General features: G+C 35.6%; 1 protein-coding gene across 6 annotated transcripts in view; it reads right to left on the bottom strand.

Annotated features, from left to right (window-relative positions):
* Nucleotides 1–25,557, bottom strand: part of ADAMTS20 (ADAM metallopeptidase with thrombospondin type 1 motif 20) — a 167,365-nt gene that overhangs the window by 69,016 nt on the left and 72,792 nt on the right. For 4 of the 6 annotated variants that reach the window (XM_032421117.1, XM_032421115.1, XM_032421118.1 and 1 more), the window contains 13 exons: nucleotides 25,462–25,557; nucleotides 23,861–24,027; nucleotides 23,580–23,709; nucleotides 17,349–17,475; nucleotides 15,644–15,854; nucleotides 15,346–15,510; nucleotides 14,703–14,867; nucleotides 13,770–13,889; nucleotides 13,081–13,188; nucleotides 11,987–12,151; nucleotides 11,581–11,871; nucleotides 10,724–10,885; nucleotides 9,332–9,508 (listed from right to left, as the gene is read on the bottom strand). In XM_032421117.1, the coding sequence (XP_032277008.1) occupies nucleotides 9,332–9,508; nucleotides 10,724–10,885; nucleotides 11,581–11,871; nucleotides 11,987–12,151; nucleotides 13,081–13,188; nucleotides 13,770–13,889; nucleotides 14,703–14,867; nucleotides 15,346–15,510; nucleotides 15,644–15,854; nucleotides 17,349–17,475; nucleotides 23,580–23,709; nucleotides 23,861–24,027; nucleotides 25,462–25,557 (2,084 nt within the window). The remainder of the gene's footprint in view (nucleotides 1–9,331; nucleotides 9,509–10,723; nucleotides 10,886–11,580; nucleotides 11,872–11,986; nucleotides 12,152–13,080; nucleotides 13,189–13,769; nucleotides 13,890–14,702; nucleotides 14,868–15,345; nucleotides 15,511–15,643; nucleotides 15,855–17,348; nucleotides 17,476–23,579; nucleotides 23,710–23,860; nucleotides 24,028–25,461) is intronic. The other 2 variants (XM_032421120.1, XM_032421119.1) reach the window with 2 other exon arrangements.

Raw genomic sequence — 25,557 nt, 5'->3', positions numbered from 1 at the left:
TAAATATGTGAATAACTGAATGGTCCCTAAATCATCGCCCTTAACTTTAAGAAGAGCCCCCTCTTGGACTCCCCATCTCCAGTCTGTCATTTTCAATGTGCTTATATCTTATGAGAATTGCCTAATAATCTTCCTAAAACTCAGCTTTAACACCCACTCCAGAAATTTAATGGTTTATATTCAGAATTTTTAAATTTTTAAAAATCTCTTAAGCATGATCCTTATTAATCCTCCTTGATATGACCCCAAGTCACAACTTTTTCTTCAAGTTATTTAAATTTCAGTTAACATACAGTGAAATGTTAATTTCAGGTGTAGAATTTAGTGATTCAACACTTACAACACGCAGTGCTCATCAACACCCCTCCTTAATCCCCATCACCTATTTAACCCATCCCCCACCCACCTCCCCTTTGGTAACCATCAGTTTTCCCATAGTTAAGAGTCTGTTTCTTGGTTTTCCTCTTTCTATCCTGCACCGCCCATGTACATTTGTTTTCTTAAATTCCACACGTGGGGGAAATCATATGGTATTTGTCTTTCTCTGACTGCCCAAGTCATATTTCTAAACTTATGCTCACCCCATGTATCTCACAAACCAAAACGTATTAATCAAGATGAACCACTTTTTTGGTCTCTGGTTTTGCTAGGGAATGGTCTTCCACCCCAACTCAAGTTCTATCCACCATGGCCAATGCATTCTCCTCCATAAATCCTTTCAAGTTCCTGCAACTGAAGGCATACTTTCTCTGACTTCCCATGACATGTTTCTGCCTTGTTATTTGTGTGTATATTTAATTTCCCCTGAACTGTGAGTACTTTGAGGAGAATATGTCATTCTTATCTTTAGTTTTCTACAAATCCTAGCCCAGTGCCTGATATGGATAGGCTCTTAATGATCTTGAGTGGATCGATGGATTTTTTTTTTTTTTTTGGCAGTTCAGTGACTACCATTGCCTTCATAGTTACTTCCAAAGTCTGAGTTTCTCTGGGTCACAACTGCAAAATATCAGAAGTCCAGGAAAATAAAAGTCGTTCAGAATGGTGTTAGAGGATCACTTCAGAACTCAGTTAACTGGTAATGAATTTATGTGGTTTACCAAAAACTTTGCAATATTTCAACTAATTCTCACAAATACATGTATATCATGATTATGAGACTTAATGCAAAGGTCATATTACAATGATGTGATAAAGTACCTTATCCTTAAACATATCCTGCTGGATTTAGGATTGAGATAAATTGGTGCAGGAATTTAAGAACAACCTTTTCTCAACTTTATTCTCTTGACAACCAGGAAGCAGATGGTATCTATGAAAATAAATTAGGTAATTCCAATCTTAACTGTAGTTTGAGGTTTTAGAGAGGATACTAAACTTTTATGCCTCATAGAAGTCTATGAGGTTCTAAATCACAGTTTTTCAAAAGTCTCTCTCAGAGGTGGCAAGGTGATTCAATGTAGTACCAACAGAATTTCTTAAAAGAATTTTATATTGGGGCGCCTGGGTGGCTCAGTTGGTTAAGTGACTGCCTTCGGCTCAGGTCATGATCCTGGAGTGCCTGGATCGAGTCCCGCATCGGGCTCCCTGCTCGGCAGGGAGTCTGCTTCTCCCTCTGACCCTCCCCCCTCTCATGTGCTCTCTCTCATTCTCTCTCTCTCAAATAAATAAATAAAATCTTTAAAAAAAAAAAAAAAAAAGAATTTTATATTTATGTTTATCTAAAATAAGCTTTACCATATGGGTTTTTATGCTAACCTGACACATACTTTAGGTATCCTGACCGAGATCATTACTCTGTCATTCCACTTTGTGTACCAACTGCAATCAATTAATATATGTCCACTTAGGAAGATAAATGGATTAAATGTATAGACTCAATACTCTAATGAGTGACACAACAAACTTTTTTCGTTTTAGGCTCAGAGTTTTGCTGGTTATGTTCAAATTATCAAATGGGCTCATAAAGATGAATTGCTAATTTTTCCATTACAAAAAGAGGCTTGTTCCAAATTTTTTTCTATAATGAGTGTAATACCTAATACTTTAAAAAATAGACCCATTACGTCTCCTTTAAAGGAGACACTTAAGAGTAGATGAGACAGCAATGGTTTTTGGAAAGTTTTTTTTTTTTTTTTTTTTGTATCAACATGGATGGAACTGGAGGAGATTATGCTAAGTGAAATAAGTCAAACAGAGAAAGACAATTATCATATAGTTTCACTTATTTGTGGACATAAGGAATAGCATGGAGGACATTAGGAGAAAGAAGGGAAAAATGAAGGGGGTCAGAATCAGAGGGGGAGATGAAACATGAGAAACTATGGACTCTGGGAAATAAACTGGAAACTACTTCTTAGAACATTTTTAAACACTTGGAAGTATTTCTAGTATTATGTGATTTTGTTACCATAAACAATGTATCAACTATCAAAACTTTCACATGTGTATTTTTAAAGCTTTGAAACAAAATTGTTTAAATGGCTTCCAAATCTTTCAAAGTTTCATTGAGTTTTAACACTATTTGTTAAAATATAAATATATAAAGTTACACAACACCAAAAAAAATAATCTGATTAAAAATGGCAGAGGACCTGAATAGACATTTTTCCAAAGATGACCAACAGGCATATGAAAAGATGTTCGCTATCACTAATCATCAGGGAAATGCAAATCAAAACCACAATAAGATTTCACCTTATACTTATCAAAATGACTAGCATCAAAAAGACAAGAAGTGTTGGTAAGGATATGGAGAAAAAGGAACTCTCGTGCACTGCTGGTGGGAACGTAAACTGATGCAGCCACTGTGGAAAACAGCATAGAGGGTCCTCAAGAAATTAAAGAGAGAACTACCATATGATCTGGTTATTCAACTACTGATATTTATAACCCCCAAAATGAAAACACTAATTTGAAAGGCCATATGCACCCCATCTTTGTTGCAGAATTATTTACAATAACCAATATATAAAAGCAACTTAAGTGTCCATTGATAGATTAATGGAGAAAGAGGTGGTATATATACACATGGAATATTAATCATAAAAAGGATGAGATCTTGCCATTTGTGACAACATAGCATGATACCCTCTGGGTCCAAGTGAAATAAGTCAAAGACAAATATGATTTCACTGATATGTGGAATCTTAAAAGGAAAACTAACAGAAACAGACCTATAAATACACAGGATAAACTGGTGGTTGCCTGTGGAGGGAGGGGCAAAATGGGTGAAGGGAAGTGGGTATAGGCTTCCAGTTATGGAATTAATAAGTCGTGGGGGATGAAAGGGATAGCACAGTGATATATAGTCAATGGTATAATAGCATTGTATGGTGACTGATGGTAGCTACACTTGTGGGGAGCACAGCATAGTGTCTAGAGCTGTAGAATCACTATGCTGTACACCTGAAATTAATGTTAACATTGTGTCAACTATACAGCAACAAAGAAAAATTACAAACCTGAAAATATATCTCATTCTAGTAATTTTCAGTAACTGAGTGACATCATGGAGAATGGAAATTTGTCACACAAGTTTCGATGATTTTTTTTGCATAATTGGTAATTGGATTTAAAAATCAGTTACTAATCTACAACAGTAACACCCAGTGATTAACTTTTCTGTATGGAGGTATGTATTTTCATGTGGTAATTTTTTCAGCTATGGAAGCTACTGAAATGACAAATTGGGATAAATGAGATTTTTAAACTGCTAGGACAGTGTTGAACCAAGATTTTCAAAGCTAATGAAACACCATCCTTCTTTAAAAATTTTAATTCCAGTATAGTTAACTGTTCTATTAGTTTCAGGTGTACACTATAGTGATTCGTCACTTCCACACCTCACCCAGCATTCATCACAGCAAGTGCACTCCTTCGTCCCCATTATCCTACCACTTTTTAAAAATGGGATTGCTATCACAGTTCAGTAAGAAATTATTCATTAAAAAATATTCTAATTCATGTTTGTATGTTTCATAAATCATTTATATATTAGCTTGTAATGTCTAAATATAAAAAGGGGACATGTTCAAAACATGTTACTGAGAAATATTATCTATGATCAAAAGATTAGAAATCAACTATCTAGAAAATGTCAAAGAGACTTCACAAGATTAATGCCAAAGTCTTTGTTGTTCCTGTGATTATATAGGAACTAAAATGGTTTTCTCAAACTACTGAAAGGTGACAGAAAAATTATGGTATCTAAATGAATATTAACAATGCCTATATATCCTACATAAATAGGATCATCGTCGAGAACAGAGATATTGTAGAATACTGAGAATATGTGGTTATAAAACATCTAAAAATCTATTTCCAGAGATTCTTAAACATTCTCAAGCATTATGTCTGGGAAAAGAGAATTACCATAGAAACATGTCCATTTTAATATAGATGCATAAAGAAAAACATGGCATATTGCCATTTCACATTGAGTTTATTTTAGATTTAACATTCTAATTTCATTCAATATAACACACTCACAAGTCTCTTCTGATCTCATCAGTATATTATCTACTTAAATTTTTCCTAGGTTTTACATTTCAAACCTGCAAGTCCCATTTGTATCTCCAAAATTACTTTCATACCATCATATATCTTGGTCCATGTTCTTTTTGGTGAGACATGAAATCCACCTACATAAAGGAGGAAGATGCTGCAATTATGCAAAAAACTATTCTAGCACAGGGACTTAGGACACCACTCCTCTCTTGCCAGGTTATAATGGAATAGATTCTACTGGTTTAGGCTTTCTAGAAAGATCAACCGGCAGAATTATTGTGTTGTCAAGTACCATCCTCATTATCCAATTCTTGGATAATTACAACCTATTAAGGTCCCAGTATTATGAGTCCTCAATATTATAAATCATATGGTTATTGAAATCAGAGAGGACTCCCGTTTTGCATTCCGACCATCTATTTAGTACATTCATCACTTAACTGCAAACTTCTTGTACACAGGGATTGTGCCTGATTTATCCACTGCACAATGCCTAACATGTAGGGGATGCTCATCTTTGGGAGAGTCAATGAATGTACTATAGAAAGATAGAGTAACAAATAAATGGAAACATTAGTTCACTACTTACTAATAAGGTATGTGAAACTATGATAAATTAGGAATAAAATAGATTTCCAGCTTTTTACTATGGTTATGTATAACTTTTCCAAATTTAAGAAAACAACTTATTACTATAAATAGTTTTACTGAGTTCTACACTCCACAAAGAATTGACAGTTTCTTGAAACCATTTCCCCACACATTACCATCCTCCCTGGCTACTCCTGGCCTTATGAGCAACAGAGGCAGTAACAAGTTTCTTCCCAAATGCATTTCATCCTCAGTGAGAGCTACAGTGGAAGGAGCCTCCCAACCCAAGTTCAGACCTTCAATGTTTTTTGTTACACAAAACTGTGAAGGTGACAAACTGCAGATTTACTGGGTGTATGCTGCTACCACATGCTCATTGCTAAAAGTGCTTCTGTTTGTTGCATTCCATCGTATCATATTAGAGATTTAGTATAGTGCCTATGTATATACATTTTAAAAAGAAACACTTTGGGGAAAGCACTAGAATCTAGAAGATTCAAGTATTAAGCTTTCATTTTTTTAAATGAATTTTCTCATTTTTGGAGGAAAAAAACAATCCTTAATGGAAAAAAATATGCTCTTTAATTCTCTGGGATCATCATTAACCCCAGAACACAATGGAATACACATTTTCATACCAAACATGATTGCATTCTAGGTAGAGAATAAAAGCATTTAGGAAAATGAATCAGCTAAATGAGACTTAATGGGAAAATAAAGAAATTATTATAAATTTACTTAAAGAGCATTTGCTAGAACTGTTTGATTACATATGTAATGTTCCTTAGTATATATGAGAGAGAAGAGAAAAATAAAACTTTTACTCACCTTTTAGTATATGTGCTGCCAAAGCAAGCACTCTACTCACCTTTTAAAGACTATCTTGGTCATGAGCTTTTACCTTACCAATAAATAAGTTTACATCATAGATTTTTATTGTTTATAAAATATAAATTTTTCTAGTATTTAAAATTGGTATCTAAACAATAGATCTTATGTTTTTAAACACGAATGTTAGTTTCTAATGGATTTAAAATATAACAATAGCTTAAATACTCAAATTATGAAAACATACACTATTCAGCAATTAAATGTTTAATAAGAAATTAATAGTTTGTTAATTTAAGAAAAACAGCACCAAGAGAAAAGAGGGATTCATTACAATACAGGATCTGTTCAGGGACTTAAAACATTTTAGGTATTGATCGAAGTAGTAAAAATACAACATGCATATGAATTATGCAAAGCACAAAGCCACAACACATGTCATTAATAAACAAGGGTTAAAATACAGTCATTTCACATTGACTAATCACAAAAATACAGTCATTAAATTAACAGACATAGGTTAAGGTTTATTTCCTTAATCATGCTTATAAATTATTACAATACAAGATTTTCCACAAGATGGAGAAAATTTAAATGCATATTTACAACTTTCTTCCTAGTTACATTTTAATGATTTAACACTTTATAATTCTGCTTTAAAATGAAATGTTTGAGATATCATGTTGTTCATATATGTATATGTATACATACACACACTGTAATTTTCTAACCTAGTGAGTAGGATCTGCTGAAATTAAAGTTACCCTTGAAAGAATATTAATCTGATATGTTAATAAGAGGTATTCTGAAGTTTGGCTAATATGTAGCAACACAAAGAGGTAAAAGGTTATATCTAGTTTTAACAACAACAACAAAAAACTTCAGATCCCTTAAACCCTTTTAATATAAAAGGCTAATTTAAGGAATAAAATTCTTCATATAATAAAAGAAATCCAGGCACTTTAATATATATGTACTTTATACCTATAAAATGTGAATAAATAAGTTTGCAAAAACTCTGATATAAACATTGTGATTTTTAAAATTTCACCTTCAATTTATGAAAAAAAAAGACATTACAGTTTCTCACTAGTGCAAAGACTGAATTATTCAATGAGCTCCTTTCGGAACAGGAACGTAGTAAACAATGAAGACTTGTGTACTTCTGTGTTACTATTTTGTAACTGTGGTCATTTTCTTGGTTATTGGTTTTTGTGAGATTGAAAAAGTTATCTATACACAGAACTTTACTGAACATTCAGGTTCTTTTCACTTACAATATCATTTACATATAGAGAGCATGACACGAATATATTCGAATATAGTACTAGATACCTTCCAACACCATATATAAACATTGTGTGACACTGTACACCTCAAAGTTACACAATGTTACACACCAAGTATATCTCAAAACTGGAAAAAAAAAATTGTCTAAATACCCTAGTGAATATGTGGAGAAGGTTGATAAACCTTGTAAGATGTTTTAAAATATCAAAAACATCTAAAAATGACCCCAAATGAATATGTGTAATTCTAATAGTCTATAACTTTAGGTACATTTTATGCTAAATTTAAAAAGCATCATGTTTATTAAATAAGGGGTCAGCAAACTTTTCCCGAAAAGGGCGAAATAGTAAATATTTCAGACTTTAAGGGCCAGTCTCTATTGCAATAACTGTAGTATCAAAAGCAGCCATAGATAATACCTAAAATAAAAATGTGTTCCCATGAAACTTATTTACAAAAATAAGCAATAGGCCAGATTTGGTCCATGGGCCATAGTCTGCTGACCCCTGAAATAGAAAATATGATTGAAACAATTTTAGGTATTTTGATACCTAGCACAAATGTTTAATGCTTTGTGAATTAATGAATTGATGAATGAGTAAGAAAATAAAACTTTTGTGCTCAGAAACAAATGCCATTACAATTTAATCCTCTAATTAAGTGGTCAGGAGCTTGCTTTCCTAATTGGGACAAAACTCCAAGAAAGCAACCCATAGCCTTATTAAGAACTAGGCTTGCAAACTACAGCCAAAAAAATGAAAGACAATGTAACAGATCTAGTAAAGAAAAAGTGAATTTTCAGTGTAAGATGGCTAATAAAAAAGGGTATCTTTTTATAGTTGAGTTCCTACTCAAATCTCTCCAACTAGGCTATAAAACTCCACAGGAGTAAGAAATAGGTCTTTTTTTTTTTTTTTTTTTAAATTTCTGTAGCTCAGTGCCTAGGATATAGATGGTCAATATTTTATTAATAAGTGAATGCTTTCTATGGCAAAATATGTTTTTTGTTAGTTCCAACAAAGTGATGTAGCAATTTAGGATCCTCCTATAAAGTTACAATTTCCTTTTGTTTTTTATCAGTCACACTGACTATAGAGATGCATTTCAGCCTGAACTAGAACTTGACTTACTCATCAAACAGCAGGAGTCTGAAACTTAGGTTTACATCACAATGTAAAGCTTTGACTTGGGAAAAGCAAACCAAGTGCAGGCATCAGGTTTGGTTATAAAGCCAGAGTTATAATTATTTTCCAAATAAAGAACTGTATAACTTTATAAATTATAAATAGACATCTGTTTTTCACCTGGAAAAAGTGTACTTGGTTGTTTAGGATTTAAAATATCAAAAGTGACCAACATGCTAATGTCAACATATTTATATATTAATTATTCTTCAAAGCCTGGATATTTGAAATATACTAAATTAATCAGTCATGAACAATACTTAATGAATTTTGTCTGTGGCTCCAAAAAAATAAATTAAAACATCCCCAAAACAGAGTAACTCCACACAGTGAAGAAATATTCATATAAATTACTATACAAATATTTTTCCATGATGTATGTAACAAACTGTAAACAATTCACTTTAAAGTTCTCTTTTAATATTTTCACACTTCCAAACAAGATACTAAGTTTAACAATGATAAAAAAAAAAAAGTTTTAAAGAATGTTATTTGCTTTTGGATCAGTTACTAGACATTGACAGACAAAAGCCATACAGTTATACACTTAAACAAGACACAGCCTTAATTTGCCATTGTAACAAGCACAATGTTAACATTATATACAAACGCATATAGTCAAACATTTACAATTAGAGGACAAGCCAAAGATGTACTGGACAAAATATATCCATTAGAATAGTGTTATGGTTCAATATTACTTATAAAAAATAAATACATATAAAACTATTATTTATAGTACAGTACTTGAAATTGAATGGATTCTTCTTCCAAACTACCAAATTTAATACCACGAGCCAAGATGGCCAGTAATCTGCTTAAAGTAAAAAAATCGGAAGATATAGTGTGTACCACAATTTACAAACAAGCGATTAAAGGGGGCACAGTAAAACAAAACAAAACAGGCAAAAATAATACTACTATCGTACCGATTTCCATGGTCCCCGATGCCATGTCACCTCATCAGGGCAAGGATGCACATGACATTGTACCACACTAGGTGGCTTGTTTAAGATTTCACAGTTTTGCTCTTGTGACATTTGGCCATTGGGAAATTGACATATTACGAATCTTGACTTTATTCCTCCTCCACATGTTTGTGTACACTAAAAATAAGAAAATTCAAAACTATGTGGTTTTAAAGACAGTATTATATTGCTTTATTCAATGTCTAATACATAAGTATTAATGCTAGAATTTTCTTCCTGGGTAAAAAAGTTTTAGTTCTATTATTAAAAAAAAAAAAAAACTACACAAAATTTTGAGAATTAGTACCATGTTTCAGTAAGATACCAAGGATCTGTAAGATAGACAAGTCAAATAAAATGGATTTACTTAAGTAATAAGTATTAACTCCCTAATTTATGATAACCTATCAATAGATTCCTGGGTATTCACGAAAGCTAGTAAGATAGACCTAAATTGATAAACAGGGAAAAATGTTCAGTATGTGTTACATGAAAGCAGTGGGTGGCAAAGCAGCCTATGTAATATGAATCTATTTGTGGAATCCACACAAGACCAAAATCTGGAAGGAAATGTATCAAATGTTAAAAGTTCTTATCTCTTCATAATTTTTCCTATCATTTCAATTTTTACAATGAGCTTGCCTAACCTCAGGAGTAAAAATGTCATTTCCATTTTGGAAACTGTAAAAGAACATTTTTTAAATGGACTTGGTATTTAATAGCACCTGGTCAGAAGTGTATCTTTACACAAGGATTTCCAAATGCTCTATGAGAAAATATATACTAAAAATCATTAAACAAAAATATTTGACTAAATTAGTTGATTTTATTCATCCAAAGCCAGTATAACTCTTTCTTGTTCTTTCTCATGCATAATATAGGTGGAATTAGTATTCATGAGAACTACTTTAAAAATTATCTTCATATCCCCAGTGTCTAGAAGAATGCCAGGACATGAAGTGCTCGATAATTGACAACTATCTGCTTAGAAAATTCACCACATGAATGGCTCAGTAATAGGATATCAGCATGGCTATATATTAATCTAATTTTCTATCTTTATATCAACCAAATTTTCTAAGAAAACAATATACTAATTTTAGAGAGGCATTAGGGGTTCACAGACATATTGGCTAGCATATTAGATTCTGTTAAAAAATCTGGAGTACTTCCTATCACACAGGAGTGATTTATACCAAGACGGTCTATTAAAAGAACAAGATTTTCCTAAAAATAAACCTTTCTGTGTAGTATCATGAAGTAAGATTATTTCACAGTAACAGTGTGAAGTACTTAACTTTCAGTCTTCAGAGATTCATCATCTCCACAAGCTTAGAAAACATTGGGACTTACTTCTCCCCAGCTTCCGTAGCTCCACCGCGGACAAGGACCTGAATCACAGTGCTTGGCCTCTGGGGGCCTGGAGGCTGCATCGCAGTAACTGGCACTCTGTCCGTTTTCATCCTGGCAGACCACAACTCTGTGCTGAACACCTCCAGCACAGCTCCTGGAGCACTGACGAGGATAAAACAGACTGTGGATGCCACATCATGCAATTACATAGTGTGTGGGGGGGGTGAATCAGCGTTTGGACTCAGATGCAAACTCCCCCTGCTAAAATTCCCCTCACTGGAATAATCTGAGTTGAAAAATCTGCCAAAAACAGGAGTGTATTAGAATTTGTCAATGAAAGGTGAAATAGTAAAGTTTGCAAGAGCCAATTCAGCCCTGTCCTAAGTGTTAAGTAGAAAGGAAGCAAAAAAAAGATGAAGTCACTTAACTTTGATACTGTTTTTCTTTGTCTCAACTTTTACGTAAAATAAGAGCTACAATTGTACCTTTTGTAGTTTCGTGGTTTTACACCCGCCTACTGCACTATTACAGTAATTTCTAGGTATGTTTCTTTTTTTAATAAACATCTGCAGTCTTAACCTCTTAAAAAATTCTTTTTTTATTATAATGGACTCTAATCAGATTGTTTTTAAGTGCATTCCTCTATAATCACAATATCACATTAGTGTAGAGTTCAATAAGAACTCTGGGGACTTGTCATCTGCATCAAAAATCGCTTAATCCTTTTAAGATTTAAACTGTTGATCTTCAGATAAATTTAGCATTAAAAGTATTTGATGTCATTACATACATATCTGTTAAAAGGCTATAATATAACAAAATTACAGAATTAATATAACTCAATAAAGATGACTTACTGATCCCCATGGTCCTGTTCTCCATTGGTTTCCTCTGATAGACGGATGGACCCCCTGATTTTGATGATCTTCTGGTTTGTGAGTTAATGGAAAATTCCTGCCTGGAAAATGGCTCGGCTGCTCAGAGGAACTTGGAAAGTGACTGTACATGGGTGGGCAGGCTGCCAGGTTACATTCTTGTTCTATCAAAGGGCGAACTGCAGGGTCACAGTAATTCTCATTAATTGGCTGATGGTAGTTGATGCATAAAACTTGTCGCGTTGTTTTCCCATGGCCACAGGAAGCTGAACACTGATCACAAATTTAGCCAACATTTATAATGTAATAAGTTACATTATTATACTAAATATCAATTATATTTAAACTTTTTAATTTTATTTATTTTTTTTCTCATAAAAATACTTACAGGTGACCAATTCCCAGTTTGCCACTCCCCACAAGGGTTAAAACAGACAGATACTTCAGCAGGTCGGGGTAAATGGGCACAATAGGATTCATCTGCTATTCTATTGTAAGCATCACGACAACTTACATAGCGCGCTTGATTACCTCGTCCACAAGACACAGAGCACTTAAAAAAAAAAAAAAAAGGATTAAACCAAAGTGTTACACAGTACCTCTCTCAGGTAGCTTTTGCTCAAATTTCTAAAACATGAAGTTTCTTGAAAAAAGATTTTAAATGATATCACTTGGTTTCACTTTTGAGTCAAATAAAGACAGGGCAATGAATACCCCACTCAGTTCGGATCCTACATTTGCAATGAGAATAAGATAGGACTCAACTTCTTGGAATACTGATTATTATTTGCTATAAAGATTCAGGAAACATTTTATGAGACAATCTTATTTTAAATAACTTTAAACATCTAACAGGGTCGATATGATCCCATAATTAAAATATTCAGAGAATACCTGAAGCTTACTAATATAGCTTCTATATAAGATTAAAACAAAGCATATACTCCAAATAAAGGCTGATAAAAAGCCTAATTTCATGTCTGCTTTGCATAACTACCCGTGAGATAAATATTATCATCCCCATGTTGCAGATGAGAAAACAAACCTAGAAAACTTCAATTTCTTGCCCACAGACACACAGCTCTGGGTAAGAGCAGGAGAGAGCAGCATTTAGCCACTAAATTATCTATTTCTGAACCCTACACCACTTCTACTCCATTAAGTTACCTGAGAATGAATGCATAACATTAATCTGGCTAAACTGAAGCAACCATTATTGATGTGTAAAAGCCTCCGTAATACAAAAACTGTACTTTTTTTTTTAAAGATATTTATTTATTTGGGAGAGAGAACACTAGTGGGGGGGATGTGTGGGCAGAGGGAGAGGAAGAGGGCCAAGCAGACTCCCCGTTGAGTTGGGGAGCCCGATGCGGGCTCCATCCCGGGATCCCGAGACCATGACCTGAGCCGAAGTCAGACACCTAACCAACTGAGCCACCCAGGCGCCCCCAAACACTGTATTTCTTAAAGGAATTCACTTACTGGGGTCCAAGAACCATGTCGCCATTGGGCTATCTTTCCTATGGGAACAGCTGACAATGAAGTGGCCCCAATTTTAGGGATAACTGGGCAAGGTATGACTATACAGTCCTGTTCAAAAGAAAAATGCATCTCAAAACATCAATGAATTCACTCTGATTTCTATTAAAATCTTCATTCTTCCACATGCCTAATTCAAGAATAGCTGCAGAATTACAAATTAATAATGTAAAAGTTTAAATTTTTCAGAAGTACAAAGTACTGTCAAGGGCTACAAGCGGATAGTACAAATCTGAATCCTAAGGTTTGGATCATTCTATCCGCTGGTTGAAAAGAAAAAGAGCAATAGTCCTTCAAAAATACCACTAAGCTGAAATATCCTGAGGTACACACAGAACACTACCCTCAGAAAGTACAACATGCCATATTCACAATAGATACTATCCTTCTGCAGTGTGAAGGATGAAAACATCTACGTTAAATGAGTGATTCAATGGCAGATAAAGACTAAAAAAGTTAATAAAGCTATAAAGCTGGAAACACTTTAAAAAAGATAAATTCTCCAACACACATGTGCACAAACATGTTTGCAAGGGATATTAGTAGGACAAATACATATGAAATAAGTTTAACACATTCATCCTCCTGTAACAAAACTTTTTGTTTATAATCCATGAAGAGGTGTCCTTTACCTGCCTGTCACTTGGGCGGCTGGCTCCATGGCAGACTCCGTCATCTAACACTGCACTGAGCAGCTCATTGACACATTTAACAGCACGTATCTGATACCCACGTCCACATGTGGCCGTGCACTGGAACAATACAAGCACATATCCAACACTGTTACTCAAAAATTGTATAAGCCTAATTTTCTTAATACAGTTAACATACTTTCAGATCTTTTCATTAGTCCTTTACATCGGATCCCATACAAAATTAGCAAATGTAATCAATATACATTTATTCCAAGGTAGACAGATAATAGTGACGTTAAAATGGACAGGTGTTATCGTAGCTTTAAAAAGTTATGTAAAAATGTCAATAGAGCCTTGATATTTTGGGGGCAGAGTTAATGTAATTTAGGGGGACTAAATACTTTTTCAAAATCTACCTGGTGTATGTATGTCTTTTAACATGCTAAATAAATTTCAAAGAGATGAAGAAGGAAGAGCATAAAGTTAAATGGAAGATGAGACAAGGTTTCCCATCCACAGTGGCAACCTCCATGGGTTAACAGGCTGTTCATCTTCATCCAGCCTGACCACTGCTCATCCTGCAAATTCCTAGCTGCCTGTTTGGCAAAACTTCTAAAACAATGCCTACTCTAAATGCAGTAAAGCTCATTTAGACACAGAGCATGAAAATATTTATAGTTTAAACAAAGCTGAAGAATATATTTGCAGCATTTTGGTTAACAAGTGAGTTCAAAAGCAAAGCTGAACTATTTACCACAGCAAAATTAGCAGCACTGATAAAATTGTATAGATGAGAGGTTACATTTCAAAGATATTTTTCCAAAAAACCAACCCAAATTTAGCTGCCTCCATTAAGAGAGTGAACACACCGCAATTCTGGTGCTATTCTATAAAGATGAATTAAATCAGGAAAACCATTCTCATACTCACAGAACCCCACGGTCCTACTTGCCAGGATGCACATGTATGAAGCTCACACGGTCTCAGAGATTCAGGTTTGGTACTTGGATTACAGAGACCATCACTCAAGTGATCTTCATTCAGCTGACACCACACTTGCCGCTGTTTTGTTCCTTTTCCACATGTAACAAGACACTGAAAGAACACAAATGATCATTATTTTTAATATTAGTCAATATAAATGCCTAAAAAAATGACACAATGATCAAGTCACACATTAAAATGCACATGAAAGACCATTCCTAATGACATTTTCCCTTCAGTCCTCCAGAGATATTCACCAGGTAAGATCAGCCACCCCAAATTTGCTGCTCAAATCCCAGTGCAGCATCCATTTGTCCTAGAAACAAAGGTACAAAACTAACCTTAAGTATATATCTCAGGCTACTGTGGACACTGGGACTTTATGAAAATGGTTAGTGATTAAACAGCAATCAATGTTATTGTTAGCCAGACAGTATAATTTAAGAACAAACCATTAATTTGTTATTGCCTTGATAATAGTTATTTACAAAGCAAGAACAAATTACTTTTGACTTCTTTAAAGCCTTAAATTGCAAAGCTTTCCTACAAAATATTGTAACAGTTCTTAGCCTCATCTGTTCAATGTTACCTCACTCCACTCACTAGTAGCCCAACTGGGACAGGAAAATTCATTGCAATTCTCGGTTGTCACTCGGGGAATATCTTGGCATTCTCTGTTAGCAAGATGGTGGCCAAAGTTATTTATACAGTAAGATTCTCGAGACCTTTCCCCTCCTCCACAACTCCTGGAACACTGATTAAAAGGACAAAAACAAAAACCAGTGGTGACAAATGAAAAAAATAACATTTTAACAGAAATATAGAGTAACAAATATTTAACAAAAGGGGGGGTGCAACTTTTCTTAAGCAATACTGGTTATTTGTACCTGGGACCATTCTGAATAATGCCACCTTGTTAAGACACAGTCACCATGGCAGGGTTCTCGTGTGGGAGGTTTAAGTTGGTCACCACAGTAGTGGTCATCTACTGGAACAGTTTGTCCTTTATGAATGGAATACTTCATGCAGTGGACATCCAAGGACCTATATCCTTGACCACAATGGGATGAACATTCACTTTTGCTGATGATGTGCCACCTAGAAAAAAGGATGTTATTACACTTAGGGATGCCAATTAATGCGATTTAAAAATATGGATTCAGAGAAATTCATGCATATGATTCAATTTTGAAAAGACTGACAAGCCACCTGAAAATACTTGATATATCATTAGATGAAAAATTCTGACATAAGCCCAAACTTTCATTTTTATAGATGAGAAAATGATGCTCAGAGATATGTGTTCACATAATATAAATGCTTGACTTATGTTAGAAATCATTCCCCCCACCGACAAAATAAAATTTAACTTGCTCTCCAAATATATAAAAATGCAGGTGGTCTGGTTAAAGCTGGAGATACGGAGGCAGCACTATACCTCGTGACTGCACTCTGGCATCTGGTGGTGCCTTTGGAGGTAGGTCCAAGGAACCCCAAGCTTTCCCAAAAGCCTTTGAAAACAACTGCGTAGATCAAGATTACCTAATTACTTAGTGGCAGATTCGGGACTGAATATATCTGACTCACAATCAGGTAGTATCTCTCTATGCAACCACACTAAAGTATTTCATTATCAGGAAATATCTGGGAATCTGTATCAATAAGACCAAGCCTTTAAAAGTTGGCAAAACTAGGTTTTTATAGAGCCTGTCACATTTTCTCATTCTTGTAACCCATTTTTTTCTGCAAGTAAAAATCTGCTAATTTTAGCCAAATTATCCCAATTATAGTCTAGCAATCTATCAAACAATATGAGTGCAACAGTATAACAGAGCATAGAATTCACAGAGTTTGTTTCAATTCCCAGTAGCATCTGGAGGATTTCATTGTGCTTCACTCCACGGCAATAATTGCATGAGATTTATTCAAGCAGCTCTTCCACTATGCCTTCAAACAACATAAATATATAAAAATGATCTTCCTTGCTGAATGAGAGGTTCTGGCCATCCCTGGATGCTAATGGTCACTCACTAGATGGGGTTGTTCTTAGCTTTGCTCTAAGACCCCCCACACGACCCCTACCAAAAGAGAGGAAATTTAGAAGTGGATACTTCCCTGCCCCATAATCTAGGATCATGTTTCTTAATGTTTAATGGACAAGATATTGATAAGATCAAGAAACCAATCTACTGATTCTTTAATCCTTAAACTTTTAAAAGTTTATTGGTTCATAAGTTCAAAGGGAATTATACAATCATTCCACAAAATTTGTTTCAGATCTTTAAACCATGGATTTTAAGATTAGAGTTTACCCATATATTTTACAAATTTATTTCCATTTCTTACACAAAATTTTGAGGCCTATATACTGGTATTCATCAAATACTATGAACAAACATTCAAATCAGTTGCCAAGTCTCATAATAAATTAGTGAGCCTGAAATTTTATACCAGCAGGGACACAGGATAGACATTAATTACATAGCCATCTGAGCAGGCTCTGTACTAGATGCTTTATATCTTATCTCACTTATTAATTTTAACCTGGTTACATTATACATACACTGGTTACATTACACATTTTTCTTTTACCTTAGTTCACAGTCTGTATTGCACTTTTCAGTCACAAACAATGGAAGTGGTAAGTGGTCACATCTTTGATCAGACACTACCACGTGATCACTCTTCCGAATGCAGGTAATTCTTCTTCTGTGAAGACCTTGGCCAAAGTCAAATGAAAATTAAACGGAAAGTTCTTTTAAGTAGATGTTCTAGAATTATTTAATTCTGCTAATAGCCTAAAGGATTCAGCTAAGAAAGCAAAACAATTCCAACACAGGATACAGGATAGACTAGCATATTAATTTAGTCAGGAATGACTTTCTGGAGTAAACAAGCTGAATCCTGAAAGATTGAGGAGTTTACTTAGTAAAGAGATACAAGGAGGGTGGGCCAGATATGGAATAGAAAGAGATTCATTAGAGCTGGCTGGACTGGGTAGTGGAGAGCTGTGGTCAGGGTTGGCACTGATGCTCTGTAGTACATTATGGGTTCCCTATTATTTGCTTCCCTTTTCCTCATTAGAGAATTGCATGCCTCCACTTGCTACAACGTTACTATAACTTCCCGTGAGAGGAATGTACTTCCCTGTTCATTGACTTTGGGCTTACGCCAACCAACGGCAAAAGGATGTGACTCTTTCCACTTCTAAGCAGAAGCTTTAAAAGCTACTATATACTTCTGCCCAGCTCACTTTCCCTTTCCCCTGTCTCTAAAACAGCCTTTCCAGATGGGGTTGATCTTTCAGCCTGGAATCATGAACGGAAAAGACACAGATATTAAAAAGATCATTGGTTATTAGGTTCGAGGGGGCATGGAGGGAGGGATTTTTAGGGCAGTGAAAGTATTCTGCATGATACTGTAATAGTAGATATGTGCAATTAAATATTTGTCAAAACCCGTAGGATGTATAACACAAAGAGTGAACCCTAATGTAAACTATGGACTGTAGTTAATAATGCATCAAGTGTAACAAATGTGCCTCACTAATTCAAGATGTTAAAAGGCGAACGGGAGGGGGGAGGTAAAAAAGAGAATGTGTGTTTTCTGTACCTTCTCAATTTTTCTATAAGCCCAAAACTGCTCTAAAAAATAGTCTTAATTTTTTTAAATGACATGGATGCAGATACCAAACTGAGAAGAGTCATAGCCAATTAGCAGCTAAAACATAGTAGGACAAAGAATAAACGTTGGTCTTTCAAAGCCATTGAGATTTGCTGGTTGGTTGTATGCAGCATAAGCACAGCAAAAGCAAAAGTGATTATAAAGGGCCAGAGTAGACAGAGCTTTCCACTTTCTGCAATGAGGAGACAGGAAAAAATTTAAGCAGTCAGTGACATGATCAAGTTTCTGTTTCATCAAAGTTCCACGGTATACTTTCAGTTAGCCAAACATGAACATGCATGTTTATCTTTGCTCCTTCCTAAATACCATCTGAAAAAACCATAAGGAATTTTGAAAAGGAATAAACCTAAAAGAGCAAAAAGAATAAAAAAGGAAACACAGTGAGTAAGAAAAGGAGATTTTGAATATGAAAAGTAGATGGAAATCACAGAGCCAAGAAAGCTGAAACAAGCCTGTGTAGGAAACAAGTGAATAATAAACCATTCATGCCAAGGAATCCAAGAAAATCCCAGGGTTGAAAACACCAGGTTCTGCTGAAGAGGTGAATGTGTGAAGGGTAGGCCTGAAAAAAAATGGATAATAGATTGAAAAGCATTTATGAAGAATAGACTCCTACCCTTCTAGTCAAGAGCAGCACTATCCAATAAAAATAGAATGTGAGCCACGTAGGTAATTTCACATTTACTAGTAGTCATGTTAATAAACATAGGTGAAATATTTAATGTTAGTGTGTTTAACCTCAAGTATCTAAAATATCATTTTAACATATCAATATAAAAATTGGTATTTTTTTCATACTGAGCTCTCAAAATCCATGTGCATTTCACTTAGACCACATGTCAGTGGGCTAGCTCCATCTGCTAGTGGCTACCATACTTGACAGCAAAGCTCTAGAGAAGCTGAACTTGAAGGCACAGACAGCTCAGGGAAGCTGGGGAAGCACTGTTCCAAAAATAGGGGAATTAAGAAAATGTCTCCATACTGAATGATGAGAACCAGGCCTACTGGACTCTCTTTCCATTTCCCTCTGGCTCCAAGCTTTGACGGTTCCCAAGTCTCCCTGCTGACCGTTAGAAGATGAAAAGATTCCTCTCTTGAGAGGCTCCTTAACCCCCAAAAGATCAACTGACAATGACATCTGGGGCTTTTCCTCCAATGACACATGAAAGGGCTACCGAGTGATCCAATTCCTCTATAATGAGGTCCTACTTGACTTATCTGACCAACCCAGAACTTTCAATCAGCATTTTAGGCTTAAATATGAACAAATAGCCAAGGATCAACAGACATTTCGGGAAATCCACTAAGACACACAAGACCAAAATAAACAAAAATAAAATAAAACTAAAATGAAACAGATTATGTCAGAAGAAAATTTAAAGACTATGAATAATACTGCCAGAGACTACACATCTATGAAACAAAAGCAAGATGTTAGGGGTAAAAACATTAATGTAAATTCAGAAAAGAAATTAGAAAATAGTGATCAGTCTAGGAGGTTGAATGTCTAAAATATACAAATTTCAGAAACATGTAAGAGAAAATTCAATGTGAGGAAACTACCAAAGAAATCATACAGTAAAATTTCTCAAGTCAAAGAATCTGTCTCCAAATGTGAATGGCATCCTAATGACCTAGGAAAATAGATGAAAGACACACCAACATCAAGGCAAATAGTCCTAAAATTTCACACTAGAATTAAAGAGAGGAGCCACAAACTTCCACAAAGGAAAGTGTCATGTGGAAACACAGGAAACCAGAAAACAAGACTTGCAACCCTCTAAAGTATAATAATCTAACTTAGAATTTATTACAAACTACTGATCAAATGTGAGAGTAGAATAATGCCATTTTCAGATATGAAAGGTCTCAAGAAACTACTTCTCTTTCTCAGGAATATCCTGAGGGATCTATTCCACCAGTGGGGGAAGTAAAAAGAGGAATTCATGGGATGTAGAAAACAGGGAATCCAACACAGAAGAAAATCCCCAGAACAATAATGAAGGGGAAAGTTCAAGATAACAGCCATGTAAAAGGACTAAAAGCAACAAAACCAAATTAGAGCAAGAGAAAAGAGGGCCATATTAACAGTAGACTGATTAAAAAGTAAAGGAAAATTGAAACCAATAGACAATGCAGTTGAAAATATGATAAAATTTATAGCTCTCACAAAGTTGGGGAACTCATGGGGTGCCTGGGTGGCTCAGCCAGTTAAGCATCTGCCTTCAGCTCAGGTCATGATCTCAGGGTCCTGGGATCGAGCCCCACGTGGCTCTCTACTCAGCGGGGAGCCTGTTTCTCCCTCTCCCTCCCTGTTTGCTCTCTGTTGCTATCTCTTTCTCTCAAATAAATAAAATCTTAACAAAGTTTGGGAACTCATTATATTCAGTACACAGAATAACAAAACTGAGGGAATTTCATTTTTTAATTTTTAATTTTTTTAGAGAGAGTGCATGTGCTCGCACACACGGTGGGGGAGGGGCAGAGGGAAAGAGAATCTTAAGCAGGCTCCATGCCAAGAGGGGAGCCTGATGCAGGGCTTGATCTCATGACCCTGAGATCATGACCTGCACTGAAATCAAGATTGGGATGCTTAACCAACTGAGCCACCCAGGTGTCCCTGAGGGGATTTCCTTCTAGAGACACTAAAAGTTACACACAAAGAGGGAATATAATCATAGTATACTATGTGGCAACTGAACTAATAGTTTTTTTCCCCTCCAGCCCAGAATTGTTTAAGAGATCTCTTTCTGGTTCAGACTCCCAAACCGTTTCATCATGTCATGTCCAACCTTCTATTTGGAGCTTGCTATTCTTTACTTTGAGTGTTCCCCATATTTTTTGCATGTTCCTTCACTCACCTGATGTTTGGATTTGTTCCTAGCTCCCCATATCCACTGCCACAGACCAGTGTACCCACTTAGTGCTGGAACGCTGCTCCCTGCTCCCCAAATCTCCATTCCCTTTGTAAGGCAGATCTAGGATCCTTCTGTCAAATGAATTTCTCCTCCATTACCAAAGCTTTGTTCCTCCTTCCAGTGTTTATGCCAGTCAGTCTTGACCACCTATGGCAGCCTCCCTCCAGAGACACTGTCCCAGTGAAAACATCTGTTCCCATGCAATCATTCTGAGCACCACTATCCCAACATCACAGGACCAAGCCTGTGTTTTTTTTCTGAATGGGGCACCACAATTTCTTTGGCACCTTGAGGTCAGTTTGTTAGTCTGTCCCTCACATTCCCATAATCCATGGTCACTGCCTCTGGCTACCCACCTTATTTCAGCTCATTTCCATATGGTTCTAAGCACCCTCTCCTCTGGAGCACCGCTCCCCTAATTCCCAAAACTTTTCTCCAGTCCCCATGAGAACTACTTTCCACTGCACCAAACCTCCCTGTACCTTCAGATTGAATCTCCTAACAAATGGCTCCATCTTCTCTGTGGTTCTCCGTGCATACCTGTAGCATTGCATTTGCTACCTTATGCCAAGAAAATCTACTCATGCTGGTTTTATCCACTAGAATTTAAAACTTGAATGCAGAATTGGGGTCTTAATTCAAAACTAAGTAGTCTCTCAAACTTACTGACTTGAAAAGTATTACACAATTAAGTATCCATAATTACAGATTTCCTAAAGACTCCAGTCTCTTCATTTTCTTGCTCCACGGTAAATGTCCCTGCTTTTCCATTTCCCGCTATGCTCCTTTCAGTTATTGATGCCAACAGTACAAGTGTATTTTCTCGTGGTCATGGAAGGAAAGTAAGAGAATGAAAAGATGTCAGATACCCCAACACTGAAAAGAGGAGATATGTTACTGGGAAAATATATGGAAAGGAGCGGGTGAGAGCACTTATTTCCCTGGAAAACAGTATATATTAGTACCCCCTCATCTGTGGTTTTGCTTTCTGTGGTCTCAGTTATCTGCATCAACCACGGTCCAGAAAATGACCCACTTTCTAATGTACCACCTGAAGGTCAACAGAACCTAATGCTGTCAAAAGCCTACTGAATTCAGCTCACTTCATCTCATCACGTGGGCATTGTATCACCTCACATCATCACAAGTACAATACATTCTGAGAGAGACCACATTCACAGAACTTTTACTAAGTACCGGTGACCCTTTAACAACATGAGTTTGAACTGTGCAGGTCCACTCACACATGGTTTTTTCAATAAATACACTTCAGTGCCATAGATGTATTTTGTCTTCTGATTTTCTTAGTATTTTTCCCTAGCTTGCTTTATTGTAAAACTGTAGTATTTAATACATATAACATAGGAAATATGTGTTAACTGCTTGTTATTGGTAAGGTTTCCAGTCAACATTAGGCTACCAGTAGTTAAGTTCTTGGGAGGTCTAAAGTTTATGTGAACTTTTTTTTTAAAGATTTATTTGAGAGAGTGAGCGAGTGAGAGCACATGAGCAGGGGGAGGAGCAGAGGGAGAGGGAGAAGCGGGCTCCCCGCTGAGCAAGGAGATGGACGGATGTGGGGCTCAATCTGGGACATGACCTGAGTGGGAAGCAGCTACTTAAAACCGCTGAGCCACTCAGGCGTCCCTATATGTGAAATTTTTAACTGCACGGGGGGGTTGATACTCCTAACCCCTGTATTGTTCAAGAGTCAACTGTATATTGTTACAATCGTTTGATTTTATTATCAGTTATTGTTAATCTCTTACTGTGCCTAACTTATAAACTTTATCGTAATACATATGTATAGGAAAAAACATAGTACATATGAGGTTCGATACTATCCACAGTTTCAGGCATCCACTGAGGGTCTTGGAATGTATCCCCCCCAATAACTGGGGGAGAGGGGTGGATTACAAGTTAGAGAAACTTCTTTCAACTGCAAGAAAGAATGAGAAAAAAAGCAGTAATTGAGAATGTTGGAAAGGGGAGAGACTAATGAGGCTGTTAAGTATCAGAAAAAATGAATGGGGAGAAAAGTAGAAGAAAAAGGGTAGGAAAACTTTGTATGTTGGTGTGGTGATATGTGTGTGTGTGTGTGTGTGTGTGTGTGTGTGTGTGTGTGTAGACAGTTGGGGGACTCCATAGGCAGACTGCCTCCAAAGTACTCCAAGTTATACCAGCATGCACAGGCAAACTTCTCTTTTACTTAATACCAGTGTACCTTGACACATCTTGGTACAATCTTGCCATGGTCCATATGGATCCCATGTGAATAGGTCACTCCTCTCTTCCACAGGAATATTGAAGGAATATCGTACATCAGGGTTGTATAAATTACCCACACACAAAACCTCAATAGAAATACACAGGAGCATATAATTAATTCATAAAAAGATATTCTTGAAAGACATCATTTTTATGTTTAATAAATGCAAAGTCCTTAACCATCAGTTTACTAATAGGATTAAAACTAAGTCTTATTAATGACTCCTGAGAATTTACCTGCAAAACAACTTCTTCTTCCAGCCGATCAGTACTATTAATTCTTTCAATTGAGCTGTTTGAACCACTGTATTCAAAAATAGCTCCTTGTATGTTGATTTCTTTTTTTGACATACTTACAACAAAATTCCCATTCAAAAGAAAATTCCCTTTAGTGTCAGATAATGCTGTAAAAGAAGAGGACTCATGAAATAATAAAACAGTACAATCAACAATACAAAAAGTATTTTAACTTTTAAAATGCAAATCCGTTTCTGAAATTAATGTAAATGTAAATTATTCTTGAGGAAATAAATTGTATTTTACTATAATGTGTTATCTAATCCATACGAAGGGAAGCTACAGCATATCAGCTAAAGATATTAAATTTACCCTATACTTTTCTGAGAATGTCATCTTTCAAGAGGCCTGCAGCTTCAGGAGGGACATGTAGGAAGAGGAAAAACAGAACTCAGGGACGCTGGAGAAACATCAGCTAAACCAGTCCTGGTCATTGATGGTGAGGAAAAGAACACCACCCAGACTGCTGCAATAGTCCATTTATGCTTCTCTTGGAAAAAACGTACAAAGCTATAAAATTCTAGGGGCCAATATCCTAAGGAGCCACGCAATGACCATACTATTCTCTATATAACTGTCTGGATCTTTTTCATGGAGGGGCACTCTATCACTATTGACATACACCGAACAACGGCTTTCCAGAATTCCCCAGACAGAAGGAAAGGCTTGGAAAGCATTCTTTTCATCTTTGGCCCTAGGTGAAATTCTTTAAGGCTAAAAGTTAATTTCTAAAAATAAACATAATGAAGCCTATACCCTAGAAGTAGCTAAAGGACAATATACTGTGGCATATTCATTAACATTTAAAAATCTGTAATCAATTCTTTTTCTGTCTTGCTTTAACATAAGCATTTTAAGTTTTTATTTAAATTCTCATTAGTTAACATAGAGAGTAATGTTGATTTCAGAATTCAATGACTCATCATTTACATACAACACCCAGTGCTCAACACAACAAGTGCCCTTCTTAATGCCCATCACCCAGTTACCCTATTGCTCCCATCCCCCGCCCCTCCCAGCAACCCTCAGTTTGTTCTCTGTAGTTAAGTCTCTTATGGTTTGCTTCCCTTTTCCCCCCCTTTCCCTATGTTTACCTGTTTTGTTTTTTTAATTCCACATGAGTGAAATCATATAAGTGTTTTTTAAAGTCTATAGTTAAGTACTTTTGATACACGGTAAAAACACTTCAATTCTTTAAAGAACATTTAACCACAAAGAAGTCTATAATTAATTTTAGATAAAAAGAATTTTATTCTAAATATACATGCAACTTTAACTGAATATAACCTTCGGTTATTTAAAACACTTTCATGGGGAAAAAGCAAATTTTTCAGAATTTTGTTCACTGTTTTTAAAATAAGATATATTATATAACTCAAGAGGAGAACATGTATAGGAAGTCAGATGACTTAAGCTCAGTATGAACTGAAATGCATGTTTGTTAAAGGGGCTCTTCTTGCCTTCTAAGAATTTACATCAACCGCAGACCTCCATGAAATTGCACACGAATCACATATTGCTTGTTTACTAGAAATGTTTACCAAGGTAATTGTCATCTTCTGGTTTTCCAGAATAGCTGTGCTGAAGAATATCAATGTTTGTTGCTCCTGTGGGAATCTTGACAACAACATTATAAC

This window comes from Phoca vitulina, unplaced genomic scaffold (assembly GCF_004348235.1).
Source record: "Phoca vitulina isolate PV1807 unplaced genomic scaffold, GSC_HSeal_1.0 scaffold23, whole genome shotgun sequence".
NCBI lineage: Eukaryota > Metazoa > Chordata > Mammalia > Carnivora > Phocidae > Phoca > Phoca vitulina.
The sequence above is the reverse complement of the archived record's forward strand: the minus strand, read 5'-3'. Positions and strand labels throughout refer to the sequence as shown.